The sequence below is a fragment of the Ornithorhynchus anatinus genome, chromosome 17 (assembly GCF_004115215.2).
Source record: "Ornithorhynchus anatinus isolate Pmale09 chromosome 17, mOrnAna1.pri.v4, whole genome shotgun sequence".
NCBI classification, from domain to species: domain Eukaryota; kingdom Metazoa; phylum Chordata; class Mammalia; order Monotremata; family Ornithorhynchidae; genus Ornithorhynchus; species Ornithorhynchus anatinus.
Window position 1 is genome coordinate 9,421,274 of NC_041744.1, and position 12,783 is coordinate 9,434,056.

A 12,783-nucleotide genomic window follows, 5' to 3' on the forward strand; every position below is an offset into this window, starting at 1 on the left:
GACAAACACTAAGATCAATTTTGGCAGTGACAGTAGTGGGAGATTTTGGATGGGAAAATGAAAGATTAATCTGGGGATAATAATGATGGTATTTAAGTGCTTACTATGTGCCAAGCACTATTCTAAGTGCTGGAGTAGATAGAAGGTAATCAGGTTGTCCCATTGGGGCTCACGGTCTTAATCTCCATTTTACAGATGAGGTAACTGAGGCACAGAGAAGTTAAGTGACTGATTTCCTGGAGGGGATGTGATTTCAGAAGGCCCTTGAAGCTGGGGGAAAGCAGAAGAGGCTTAATGGAGGGGGGTGGATGAAGAGGCGGGGTTGTCGAATGGTCAGGGTGGGTGAATAACAGCCAGGTGATAAACCGAGGAAATTTGGAGTCTTTAGTCTGGCAAGTTACAGGTTGAGTGAGGCCATGATTGGATTCTGCGAGATCGGATGGTGGGCGGCTGCTGGGGAAACAGAGGTTAGCTGATTCAACCAGACCAAGAGGAAGGGGTGCCCACGGAAATCAGAAGGACCTATGTTCGAGGCCCACAGAAATGCTGCACTGACCCGTCCTTGCCCCCTCCCCCAAACACACACATGCACACTTTCTGAGGTGGAAATAAAAAATGAAAATTAAAAAAAAGATAAGCAGTGATGGTGGCGTGTGCCAGAGTAGGAAGAAAGGTAGGGTCGGAAGGCTGGTGGTAAGAGACTGGTTTCCCTCTTACTCATTTGACGTTCACCCCAAATGACAAGGGACTCTAAAAAGTGCACTACTCTAAAGTGTCGAGTTTTGCAAGAACTCTCTGAGATGCCCCCCCTCATGGATTCAGTGAATTCATTTTGAGGTTCCGGAGAAATGGGGTGGGGGGTGGGGAGCAGGGGGCAGCGTAGCTTAGTGGAAGGAGCCCGGGCCTGGGAGTCAGAGGACATGGGTTCTAATCCCGCTTCCGCCACTTGTCTGCTTGGGCGAGTCACTTCCCTTCCCTGTGTCTCAGTGACCTCATCTGTAAAGTGGGGATGAAGACCGTGAGCCCCGCGTGAGACAACCTGAATGCCTTGTATCTATCCCAGCGCTTAGAACGGAGTTTGGCACATAGTAAGCGCTTAACAAATACTATTATTATTATTTTTATTATTAATAAAAACCAAAGGTAAAGACATCGGGGAGCTAAAAGCCAGGGAATGGTTCCCCGCCGGGCGTTCCCGAGCGCCAGCAGGCGGCGCCCTTGCCCCGGGCGCGGGAGGCTACTCCCACCGAAGTAACCGCCCAAGGCCCAAAGGCCTCGTGCCTTCCACCCCCTAATACTGACGAATCGATCCGAGGGTCCCAAAGGAAGGAAAAACCCCGTCCCCACCATGGAGACTAAAGAGAGTTATTAATAATAATAATAATGGCATTTGTTAAGCGCTTACTATGTGCCAAGCAGTATACTAATCACTGGGGTTAGACACACAGTCCCTCTCCCATGTGGTGCTCACACTGTCAATCCCCATTCTACAGAGGAAGTAAGTGAGGGCCAGAAAAGTAAAGTGACTTGCCCAAGGCCTCACAGCAGACAAATGGCGGAGCCGGAATTAGAACCCATGACCTTGTGACTCCCGGGCCTGTGCTCTATCCGCGCTACGGGTTTAAGCACAGACCAAACCTGCCGGAGGAAGAGCGGCAACCTCCCTGTTAGCGTCTGTACTGTGCCCTCAGCAGGCACCACTCTCCCCCTCCCTGCTTTTTTTAACAATAGTATTAAGGGCTTACTACACGTCCGGCACTGTACTAAGCGCCGGGTTAGATACAAGAGAGGTTGGACACCGTCCACATCTCAGATGGGACTAACAAACTTAATCCTCAATTTACAAGTGAGGGAACTGAGGCCCACAGAAGTGAGGTGACTTGTCCAAGTTCATACAGCAGTCAAGTAGCAGAGTCAGAATAAGGACCCAGGTCCTTTTGATGCCCAGGCCCGTGCTCTGTCCAATAGGCCACACTGCCTCAGAAGCCCCCGTTTGAGTTGGCCAGGTTGCCCCATGCAGTGCTTGCCGTGGCTTCCTGTCCTGGTAGTTTCACCTGCCTCCCAGCTTTGCCATCCTTCTGCTGTGCGACCCTAGGCAAGTCGCTTAACCTGTTTGGGCCTCAGATTCCTCATCTGTAAAATGGGGATTAAATACCTGTCTTCCCTCCTCCTTTAGCTGAGGGGCCCTCGTGAGACAGGAATTGTGTCTGATCTGATTGTATAATAATGATGATGATGATGGTATTTGTTAAACGCTCACTATGTGCGAAGCACTGTTATAAGAGCTATGGAGGATACAAGGTGATCAGGTTGTTTTAATCCCCATTTTGCAGGTGAGGTAACTGAGGCTGAGAGAATTTAAGTGACTCCCCCAAAGTCACACAGCTGACAAGCGGCGGAGACGGGATTAGAACCCACGACCCCTGACTCCCAAGCCCGGGCTCTTTCCACTGAGCCATGCTTCTACTCCAGGTTTGGGTAATTGTTTAACAAACACCCCAGATATTATTGTGGCATTATTAAAAGTGGAAGTGACCTCTGTGCATTTCTCTAATCAATCAATTAAATTTCTTGAGCATTTACTGTATGCAGACCATTGTACTAAGTGTCTGCGAGAATTCAAAATAACAATATGCCAAGTGCTTAGAAAGTGACCTGCACACAGGAAGTTTTCAGTAAATACAAGTAATGATTGATTTAAAAAAACACTCACAAAAAAGAGTGATTCCAAGCTCCAACCCCCTTCCGCCTATTCCGGGGTCAAACGTCTAACCCAATCCTCTAATGCTGCAAGCCAGCGTACAGGAGAAACCTTGAGAGAGCTGGTTGCAAAGGTGATGGAGGTCGGGCGGCGATTCCCGCCGCTCTAGCTCTTTCTCTGCTTGAAAACTATTTTGAGTCGCGGCGCTGGGCGCTAAAATGGAGTCAGTGCCAGGCTGCAGGTGGAACTGGTAAGACTCTGCCCCGCTGTGACTCCCGGTCTGCAAGTAGAGAGGAGAAGAGCGATAAGAGTCCCGTGGCCCCAGGCTTTGAAGAGGCTGGGAATGCAGCGTGGCCTAGTGGAAAAAGCACAGGCCTGGGAGCCATGGGTTCTTATCTGGACTCCGTCATTTGTCTGCTGTGTGACTCTTGGCAAGTCACTTCACTTCTCTGTGCCTCAGTTCCTTCACCTGTAAAATGCGGATGAAGACTGTGAGGTCCCTGTGGGACAGAGCCTCCAACTGGAGACCAGCGCTGTCTTGTATCTACCCAAGTGCCTAGTACGGGGCCTGGGACATAGTAAGCGCTTAACAAATGCCATTTAAAAAAAAAAAAAACAGAGGCACCTGGGACTGATTCCAAGCCTTCGGTGGCTCCCTAGAGAGCATTTCAAAGTGATCCGCCCAGGCAGAAGAACTAGGAAGGGATTTGGAAATGCCCGCAGGGAGAGAGGCTAGAGGCTGGGGTCCCCAAATGGGAGGGGGAGGGAGAGAAGGGAAGGTTCGGGAATACAGATATTATGCCAGAGGCTCAGGGCTGAGCTGGCCCAGCTCTCTTGGAAGTCCCCAGAATCCCTGACACCAGCACAGTGGCATAATGACTCTAAGGCACTCACTTTATTGCTACAGAACAGGTACAATGCGAATGACATCATGCAGTACAACTTGGTACTTGATTTTCTTTCTCCATGGACACCAGACCGATGTTTAGAGCCTGATGATGAACTCCAGGGCACTCCCAAGTCTTTCCATTTCCCATCTCGCCCAGCCGGAGGCCTATACGCTCCTGCCCCGCCCAGTTCTGAAGAGGAGGCCGAGGAGGCCCGGGCGGCCAGCAGGGAGAGGCCTCCGGCCTCCCCGGGGCCCGGAGGATGGTGGGAATTGGACTTGCCCAGGGAATTGCTACCATTTGCAAGGAACTTGGAGAGGAGGAGAGAGGTGTGGGACCAAGTTGCTTTTCCAGCTGGCCGGGGATGTTTTCCCCCCTCTGTGTCTCCATTGGAGCACTTTTCCAAAGTCCACAGGACAGTTTTGTGGTACAGGTGCAACCCGGCCTCCCCAGAGATGACAGGGTCCTCTGGATCCTCTCTCTTTTCCCCAGAAGCTGCCCGACCCTTCTTTCCCTCCCCTGGCCTCGACTGATCCAGGGCAGAGATTCTGGGACACAGCGAGAGGGCAGTTCAATCTGGGGTCAAAATACCCTATGTAATTAGTTACCTTTCAAGTTTCAAGACATTCTCTTTTTTTTTAAAACCTTCATTTCCATCCTTGTCCAAGCGGGTGGAGGGCTGCAGCCTGGCCTCGTGGCCCAGCCCTTGAGTCTAGCCTCGGAGATCCTGGGGGTCCCGGGTGGGCGGAACTCCAGATTGCACCCGTGTCCCCCTCTCTCAGACACAACAGATATCAAGGACGCTGAAATATCATGTGGGAATCCAGCATGGACCCTCTTGCTTCCCAAGGGAATTGGGGGCAGAGGATCCTCTCTGCATCCGGGCAAAATCAGGGGAAGATTGCCAGTCTAGTGGTGTCGGGGAAAACTTGGAGGCGTAGGGGGGAGTCCAGGCATCCCAAAGAGAAAGGGTCATCCTGCCTGCCCGGGGCAGGGGGATGGACCAGATGACCTTATAAAGGTTGCCGCCAGCCTCGGGATTGGAGGGTTTGGTGACGCTAGAGAGGAAGAAGATTCTGCTCGGAAAAGAGGAGACCGACGGGGAAAGTTTGGGTGGGGGGATATGGTCTCCAGCCTCTTTCCCAGTCCATCTGGGTGAAGAGTGAGGAATAAATAGGGAATTCTGCCAGAAGAGCAGAGGGAGATGCCAGGGTCTCATCTCGAGGAGTTGTAGACGGCAAAAAAGAGTTTTGGAGTATTTTTGAGCTTTCCATAGGAGCTGGATGTTGATTTTTTTTTTTTTTGACACAGAGTACGGCTTTCTCGGAGTTCTCCCTGATCCTCCCCGTGTGGTTTTCTTTTTCTTTGTTGTGATTTTTTTTTCTTTTGCAAAGAAGCTAGTCCTACCATGTCACTAAGCTACACCTGCAGGTCTCCAAGGTCCGGGGGGCTGGCAGAGGCGCCACACTGGGCTTCCTCGGCACGGGGAGGGGAGGAAATGTTTGAGGATGTGGGTCTCGGGGGCGGGGGCGGAAGGGGGCGGCGCTGCAGCGGCGGCAGGGGGAGAGGGTGTCCCAGGTGCTTCTGTTGGGGAGACGGGGAAGGGCCTCTGGTTGTCCCTACCTTGCCAGCCACCTCCTGAGAATCAAGTCGGCCAAGTTACCATGCTAGGGGTGTGGTGGGGGTGGTATATGTGTGTGTGGGTGTGTGAGTGTGTGTGGGTGTTGGGAGGAGAAGAGGGGTTGGCTCTTTCCTTCCGGGAGCTTGGACTGCCCAGCGGTGACCGGCTAGCAGGGATTTCAAGGGCACCAGGCCTGGCATCGGCGCAGTCTGAACTCAGCAGGCCACGGGTCCTCTCAGCGCTCGGATCGAAGCTCAGGGAGGGCGGGACCGGAAGGGCGGCAGTGGCACAGTGGGGCACCGACCCCTTCGCGGCAGGGGCCCGGGGTAGAGCACGGGGGGCCGGGGGCGGGGGGCGGCCGGCCCAGGCGGCTCACACCAGCGCGATGGGCTTAGAGCTGGAGTTGTTGAGATACGCCGGGGGCACCGGGTCCAGGTCCATGAAGGCCGAGTACAGGGTGGTGAGGTGCACGTCCGCCAGGGCACCCGGGGGCCCGCCGTTCTGCGGGCTCAGGTCGGTGCCCCCTCCGCCGCCCGTGTGGCTTCCCATCAGACAGTGTGCCGGAAAGCAGTGAGAGGACATGGGCGACGAGCTCACCAGCACCAGGGGGTCCAGGGCCAGGCTGTCGTCCTTCAACTCTTCCCACAGGTTTCCTGAAAATCACAACCCCCCGGGCACTTAATGTTCACGAACGCTCCGGACGACCCTCGGCACCTTGGCGTCGGGGCATATTATGCCCGTCGCTGGTGTAGAATAATGCGTTTTGCTAGTGTAGAGATGCCCAGGGAAGCTAATTGTCCCAAAGGCCCTGCTCGCTGGAGACCTCCGTCCTGCTGAAGGCCCACCCCCCCTCTGGTAGTTGGAGGAGGACCTGGGAGCCCAGATGGGGACGAGGAGCTGCATGGCGGTGGGGAGCAGAGGCGAGCGGCGCTCATCATGCGCTGGGCCAGCAAACAGAGCCCGGCTCCTGAGTCCCGGGCTCTGCCTCGGGAGACGTCCCAGCTGACACACTCTTCCGGGTGCCCGGGTGGGGGTAGTGGGGCAGAACGTGGGGGACACGGTAGGGGCAGGCCGGTCACCCCCACTGAGCCCCAAGAGTCGATCCGGTGTCCAGCCCTCCGGCCAGTGGATGGTGCGTGCCTACTGAAACTAGCCAACCCCCCTCAGTCACTTGGGGTGGTCAGGACTGTCATCCGGCACTCAGTACAGTGCTTGGCAGGTAGCAAGCGCTTAACAAAAACCATAATAATAATAATTATTATTATCTATCTGGGATTTCTGTGGAACCTGCTGAATGTTGAGAAGTAGCATGGCCCTGTGGATAGAGCATGGGCACGGGAGGTAGAGGACTTGGGCGGTAGAGGACTTGGGTTCTAATCCTGATTCTGCCACATGTCTGCTGTGTGACCTTGGGCAAGTCACTTAACTTCCCTGTGCCTAGTTACCTCATCTGTTAAATGGGAATTAAGACTGAGCCCCATGTGGGATGTGGACTGTGTCCAACCTGATTAGCACATAGTAAGTGCTTAACAAATACCATTAAAAAAAAAACTCAGCTAAGGATTGGAGAATTGATCACTTCTCTGGTAATCATAACAGCCCTTTCTTCATGGGCCCGGAGGTGGTGTCAGGAACCTGAATTCTAATCCCAGATCTGCCCCTCGCCTGCTGGGTGACCTTGGGCAAGTCACTCAACTTCTCTGGACCTCCATTTCCTCCTCTGTACAATCATGATTCAATACCTGTTCCTCCTCTTACTTAGACTGTGAGCCCCGTGAGGAATAGAGACTGTGTCTATCTTGCCCCTACCCCAAGGCTGAGTACAGTGCTCGGCACATAGTAAGCGCTTAACAAATACCATGATTATTATTATCTCTTTTTAGCACGGGGCAGGGACAGACATTCTGCTCGACTGTTATCTTCCTCAGTTGGACCCCAAAGCCTGGGGATGTCGAGGGATGGCAGACCTGGGATTAGAAAACCCTAAACCTGATTCCTGCCCGGCCAGGATTGTTCAGATCCTGGGTTCTGAGGGCATCAGAGTATGGCGTAGAAATAGCATGGTGTAGTGGAGAGAGCACTGGCCTGGGAGTCAGGAGGTCATGGGTTCTAATCCTGACTCCACTGCATGTATGCTGTGTGACCTTGGCAAGTCACTTTACTTCTCTGGGCCTCAGTTACCTCATCTGTAGAATGGGGATTGAGATTGGGAGCCCCCCATGGGACAGAGACTGTGTCCAACTCGATCTGTTTGTATCCACCCCGGCATTTAGTACAGTACCTGGCACACAGTAACCGCTTAACAAATACCATAATTATCACTATAATTATTATTATCATCCGGTCCCTGCCCCCTTCCCCGGGCTCAGAAACCCATAACCCTGGGTTCCAAGTCAGCTCGGGGCAGGGCTGCGGGTGCTTGTCGGGGGCTCTGCTTCCATCAGGGGAGGAGCAGGAGCAGGAAGAGAAAGGGGCGGTACCGAGAGGAAGGGGCTTACCTTGGAGGTCGAAGTCAGTGAGTGAGGGGTTGAGTGCATCGATGTCGTTACTCAGGTCCCCCTCTGGCATGAGGGCATCAGGCATGGTCCTGGCCGGGGAAGGCTCCGTCAGCATCTTCATGCTATGGATGGGGGGAGTTTGGGCGGGCAGGGGGGAGTCCTGGGAGGTGCTGGGCTGGGCCCTGAGCTCCCCCTGCCCTTCGGCAGGGGGGAAGAGTGTTTGGGGCCCCCCAGGTTGCCCCAGAGCTGGAGAAAGATGGGCGTACCCCTGCGGGGCCGACGGGTAGCAGGAGGGCGGGTGTCCGCCCAGGAGAGGGTTCTTGGCCTGGAGGGGGCCTGGCGCCGGGTGGAGCACGTGGAGGGTCTGGGGGAGGGCGGAAGGGTGGGCCGACTCGCCCAGGGCCGCCGGCGCCGTGGTCATTTGTCTGGGGAGGCCCGGCCCCGCCAACCCCGGGCCCGCGCAGGCCAGGCTGGGAGGGCGGAACTTTTCGGCCTTGTCTCCGATGAGCGAGTCCAGCTCTTCTGGAAGGACAAACAGAAAACCAAAAGCACACTGAGCCCCCCGCCATCCTCCCAGTGGGGGTCCTGGGGCCGGGGACAGCGAAGGAGCGGCTTCTCAGGGAATGGGCCTCTTTTCTGTTCTGATTCCCCCTTGGGTCCCGGGGCTGGAGTGGGGGGCCCGGAGATGGTGTGGTGAGCATGTTGGAGTTCCTGGAAGAGGCCTAAATGAGCTGGTATCCTTGGCGGGGCCTACCAGGCCAGCGGGGGTGGGGGTGGGGGAGAGTGGCACCTTCCTCTACAGCCCCCGGACTTGGATCTCTCATCTCCCCACCATTTCCTCCGCTCCTGCATCATCTATGCACCCAGACGTCCTCAATCCCTAAGCACTCAGGTACTCATCCCACCCCACCATGGCTCACGGCACTTAGGTCCATATCCTTCAACTCTCTTGCCTCCCCCTAACTGTAATTTATTTTAGTATCTGTCTTCCCCCATGAGGTTGTAAGGTCCTTGAGGGTAATGGCCATGTCTACTAACTCTTGTGGTCACCCGAGCATTTAGTACAGTGTTTGGCACAGTGTAAGTGCTCCATAAATGCCAGGGTTTGATGGATTGATTGGCTGCCTCTGTTGTGCTTTCCCAAACATTTAGTATAGTGCTTTGTACAGAGTAAGCACCTGATAAATACCAGTGATTGATGGATTGATTGGCTGGTCACCAGAAAGAACCCTCCTCCCCGAGAGGATCCATCTCCAGGTCTGGGGCAGAAGTAGCGTGGCTCAGTGGAAAGAGCATGGGCTTGGGAGTCAGAGGTCAAGGGTTCTAATCCCGGCACTTGTCAGCTCTGTGACTTTGGGTTAGTTACTTTACTTCTCTGTGCCCCAGTTCCCTCATCTGTAAAACGGGGATTAAGACTGTGAGCCCCAACATGGGACAACCTGATTACCTTGTATCTACCCCAGTGCTTAGAACGGTGCTTGGCACATTGTTATTTATTATTATTAGCCTAGCCAGGAGACTCAGAGGGGGCTGTTGGATCTGACCAGCAGCTGCCCTGGGGCACAGCAGAGTTAACTCCAACACAGACTTCTGGTGCCAGGAGAGCTCCTCTCCACCTCACCGGGCCCCTGGGGGATTCTCCATCCCCGGGGTTTGGGGGTCGGCCCCTCAGGCCCCACCTGGCTTGGCCATGCTTTTGCGCACAGCAACGGGGTCTTTCCTCTTCCACTTCTGCAGCTCCTCTTGCATCTTGTCAATCTTGGCCGGGTTCAGGGCCCACAGGCAGCCCTTGCGGGATGAGCTGCCCGACTTATTCTCCACCTTCTCGAAACACTTGTTGAGAGATAAGTTGTGGCGCACTGAGTTTTTCCAGCCATCCGGGGCAGTCTGCCGGGGCCAAAGCAAGGGGAGTCATTAGGAGAGGACGGTGGGGGCTCCTCGCTCTTCACCCCTCGCCCTCCCTCCCCCAGCCCCCTAACCTGCCTCCCTCTTCACAGCCCCTCATTCCCCCCAGTTGTCCACTGGCTCTTGCCTCCAAAAGACAGGGTGGGGAACAAGCTGCTGGGGAACAACTGACTGTCCTCAGAGAGCCCAGGGCTACACAAAATGGCCACCTTCACCCGTCTGGTCCCGCAGCTACTTAGAACAGAGCAGGAAGCCAGGGCTGGGGAAAACTGCCAGGAGACCCAACAACTGGTCCTGCTCCCTTGAGGAGTTTGGTCCAGAGCAGCGTTGCCTGGGGGACCATGGACAGTGGGGTCAGGCAGGAAGCAGAAGACATTTTCCCTCCATGCTCTTTCTACATCTTCCACCACTGCCTGGTCCTGGGGCTGAGGGACTCCGAGGCACGAGTAAAGCGGGGAAAATAGGATGGGAGGTCCACCCGGGCCCCACGTCTTTTGTGTTCCCAAGGTGAAGGAGTCAGGGGGACCGAGGAGCGGATGTATGTCAGCCCCCTGACCCTCTCAACTGGAGCAAACAAGCAAGCGGGGGGTGGGGGGAGGGCACCCTTGCCCTCTGCTTGAACAGCAAAATAAACAGCCATTATGTCCTGTCATGCCACCAGGGCAGTAATTGTGCCCATGAAGGACTGTAAAAACCATTAGGCTGACTCAGACATCCCTGTGAGGAGGCAGGAGGGCTGCACCCCTGATTATCACGTCCTGTTTTATTTATTTTCCAAGACACTTGTTGAAGTGTGGTGGTTCTTTATCTGGGAGCAAAACACTTAATTACCTAGGGAATGAAGCTCCTCCTCCTCCTTCCCTTCCTCCCTCAGCTCCTCCCCCCCTTTCCTCACTCTCTCAGTTTTAGTCTTGGCCTAATGAGGAGCCAAGCAACCCGCCCTCCTTGCCCCAAGGGAAAATTGGGAGCTTAATCACACACAATCAAAGAGGAGAGAGAGGGAAAGAGAGAGGGAGCAAAAAAGAGAGAGAGAGATGAACACAGAAGCAAGATTTGCTACATGTTACAGGTTGGGAAAGCAGCCAGGTCTTGCCCCTCAGGCTCCAGTGAACAGAGTGAACTAAAGCTAAGAGGAGTCTCGATTCTCTTCCTCCTGGTCCCAGGACTCGCTCTCAAACAGAAGCTGAGAGATTGAAAAGATCGAGATCTCTCTCACAGGGTTTGATGGCCATTGTGTGTGACCCCAACTGGAGGCAAGGGGATAATAATAATAATAATGTTGGTATTTGTTAAGCGCTTACTATGTGCCAAGCACTGTTCTAAGCGCTGGGATAGACATAGGGGAATCAGGTTGTCCCATGTGGGGCTCACAGTCTTCATCCCCATTTTACAGATGAGGGAACTGAGGCACAGAGAAGTGAAGTGACTTGCCCACAGTCACACAGCCGACAAGTGGCAGAGCTGGGATTCGAACTCATGAGCCCTGACTCCAAAGCCCATGCTCTTTCCACTGAGCCACCTCCATGACTCCCCAAGATCCCTTCTCAGCCTGGGAAGCTATTTCTTTCAGAACTGAAAGCCTTGGCCAGTGGCGCTAGGGCCCGGAGCCGAAGGGTAGGGGGACGGGACAGGACCCCGGAGATCTAGGCCGGGCCGGAACTCAGCTGCCAGAGCCGAGGTGGCACGGAGAGGCAGATGTCTGGCGGACAGGAGAGCTCGGAGTCCCCAATTTCACCCGGAAGATTGGCTTTGAGCATCGATCAGCAATCTGGTGATTAGCCCTGATGAGCACAGGGCCCCTTTATGACCTTATAAAACGGATTCAGGGATTCTTTGGCTATAGCTCATCTCTCTGCTTCTGCCACTTCCTGTTTGGATCTACCAATTATGTTCGACGATTAATCCGAAGGAGAGCCCACCGCCACCTGGTCAGCCACGCCTCTGCCCTCCACAGCTCTGACTCATGGGCCTGGCCCAGGAAAGCCCCTTCCCCTAGCTGTCTCTTGCCGCTTGCCCCAGTTAGCTTTGAAGGGGGAAGGGGGACGGGCCCTAGAAGAGGCAGCCCTCCCCAACCCCCAATATAATGACCTGGCACCCCTAGCCCCTGACCTCTCTGCTGTTCTGCTCTCAAGCCAACCCAGGTCCAGATCTTTCACACCCCCAAGGTGAAGATAGCCTGGGGTTCTGGGGGGCCAGGTATCATGCTGAGAGGGAGGAGGGGGAGTGTTTTAGGGTCCTTTACAGCCTGAGGCCTCTTTTGCCCCTCTGCTACCAGGCAGGTGGACAGGGAACCTTGGTGCCTGGAGGGACCCCGTGGCTTTAAAGGTGGGCGGTGGGGAAGGAGGATGGCAAAGGGGCAGAGTGGAACTGCCTACTATGATAAAAGAGACTATTCCTGGCTTGGGGCCTCTGCCCAAGGCTGGGTTTTGCTTTGTGAGCCTGAAGTCTCCGATATTGTCCACTTGGGTTCTCCTGTGTCCCCCTGTGGCTTTGATACTCTAAGACCCTGTTAGGCAGGGCCCCTGCTAGGGATGGTGCGTTAGGGGGTCTGGTGAGGCGGTGGGGGTGACTAGATAGCCTGGAGGATGGGAGGGAATTGTCCCCCTTTTCTGAACGCTGTCCTCACCTCACCCTGACTGCCATGGCCCCCTTTCGGCACCCCCCCGGGCCTAAGAAGCCCCCCAACCCTTCCTGCCTTCCCAAATTCCCAGTAGCTCCCTGACCCCCCTTCTGGGGAGTCTGAGGCAGGAGGCTTTCTCAGTTTTGGCGTGCAATGCACGTCGCCACCCGTGGGTTCCAGATTCCAACATGAAAAATGTTTTCCCCCTTAAGTCAAATGTAAACTTGGTAGTGAGTGTGATGTAACAGGCTAAGAACAACAACCGAAACAGAAAAAAAAAAAAAAAGCAGCCCAACCTCTTCTATTTCCAACCCTATAAATCAGGGATTACCTGTCTCCTAGTAAAATAATTAAACCAAGCAGATGAGTGGGAGGGAGGGGCTGGGGGGGGACAGGGATGGGGGAGGGTGGCAGGATTGGGTGGGGGGGAGTCAGCTGTTCAGGGGGATGAGAGGAAGGGTGGGGGACGAGGAAGGGTGAGGGCCTTCACCTCTGACCACTTCATTAGTGGTAGGAAGCCAGTTCTGTTACAGGATTGGCTTTCTTGTCAG

At 54.7% G+C, this 12,783-nt stretch overlaps 1 protein-coding gene across 1 annotated transcript in view; it reads right to left on the minus strand.

Moving 5' to 3' along the window:
• Positions 1-5,581: 5,581 nt before the first annotated feature.
• Positions 5,582-12,783, minus strand: part of FOXN1 (forkhead box N1) — a 45,791-nt gene continuing 38,589 nt past the window's right edge. Inside the window, exons 10-12 of the mRNA XM_039914537.1 lie at positions 9,387-9,594; positions 7,708-8,229; positions 5,582-5,862 (exon numbers count right to left, since the gene is read on the minus strand). Coding sequence (XP_039770471.1) covers positions 5,582-5,862; positions 7,708-8,229; positions 9,387-9,594 — 1,011 coding nt within the window. The remainder of the gene's footprint in view (positions 5,863-7,707; positions 8,230-9,386; positions 9,595-12,783) is intronic.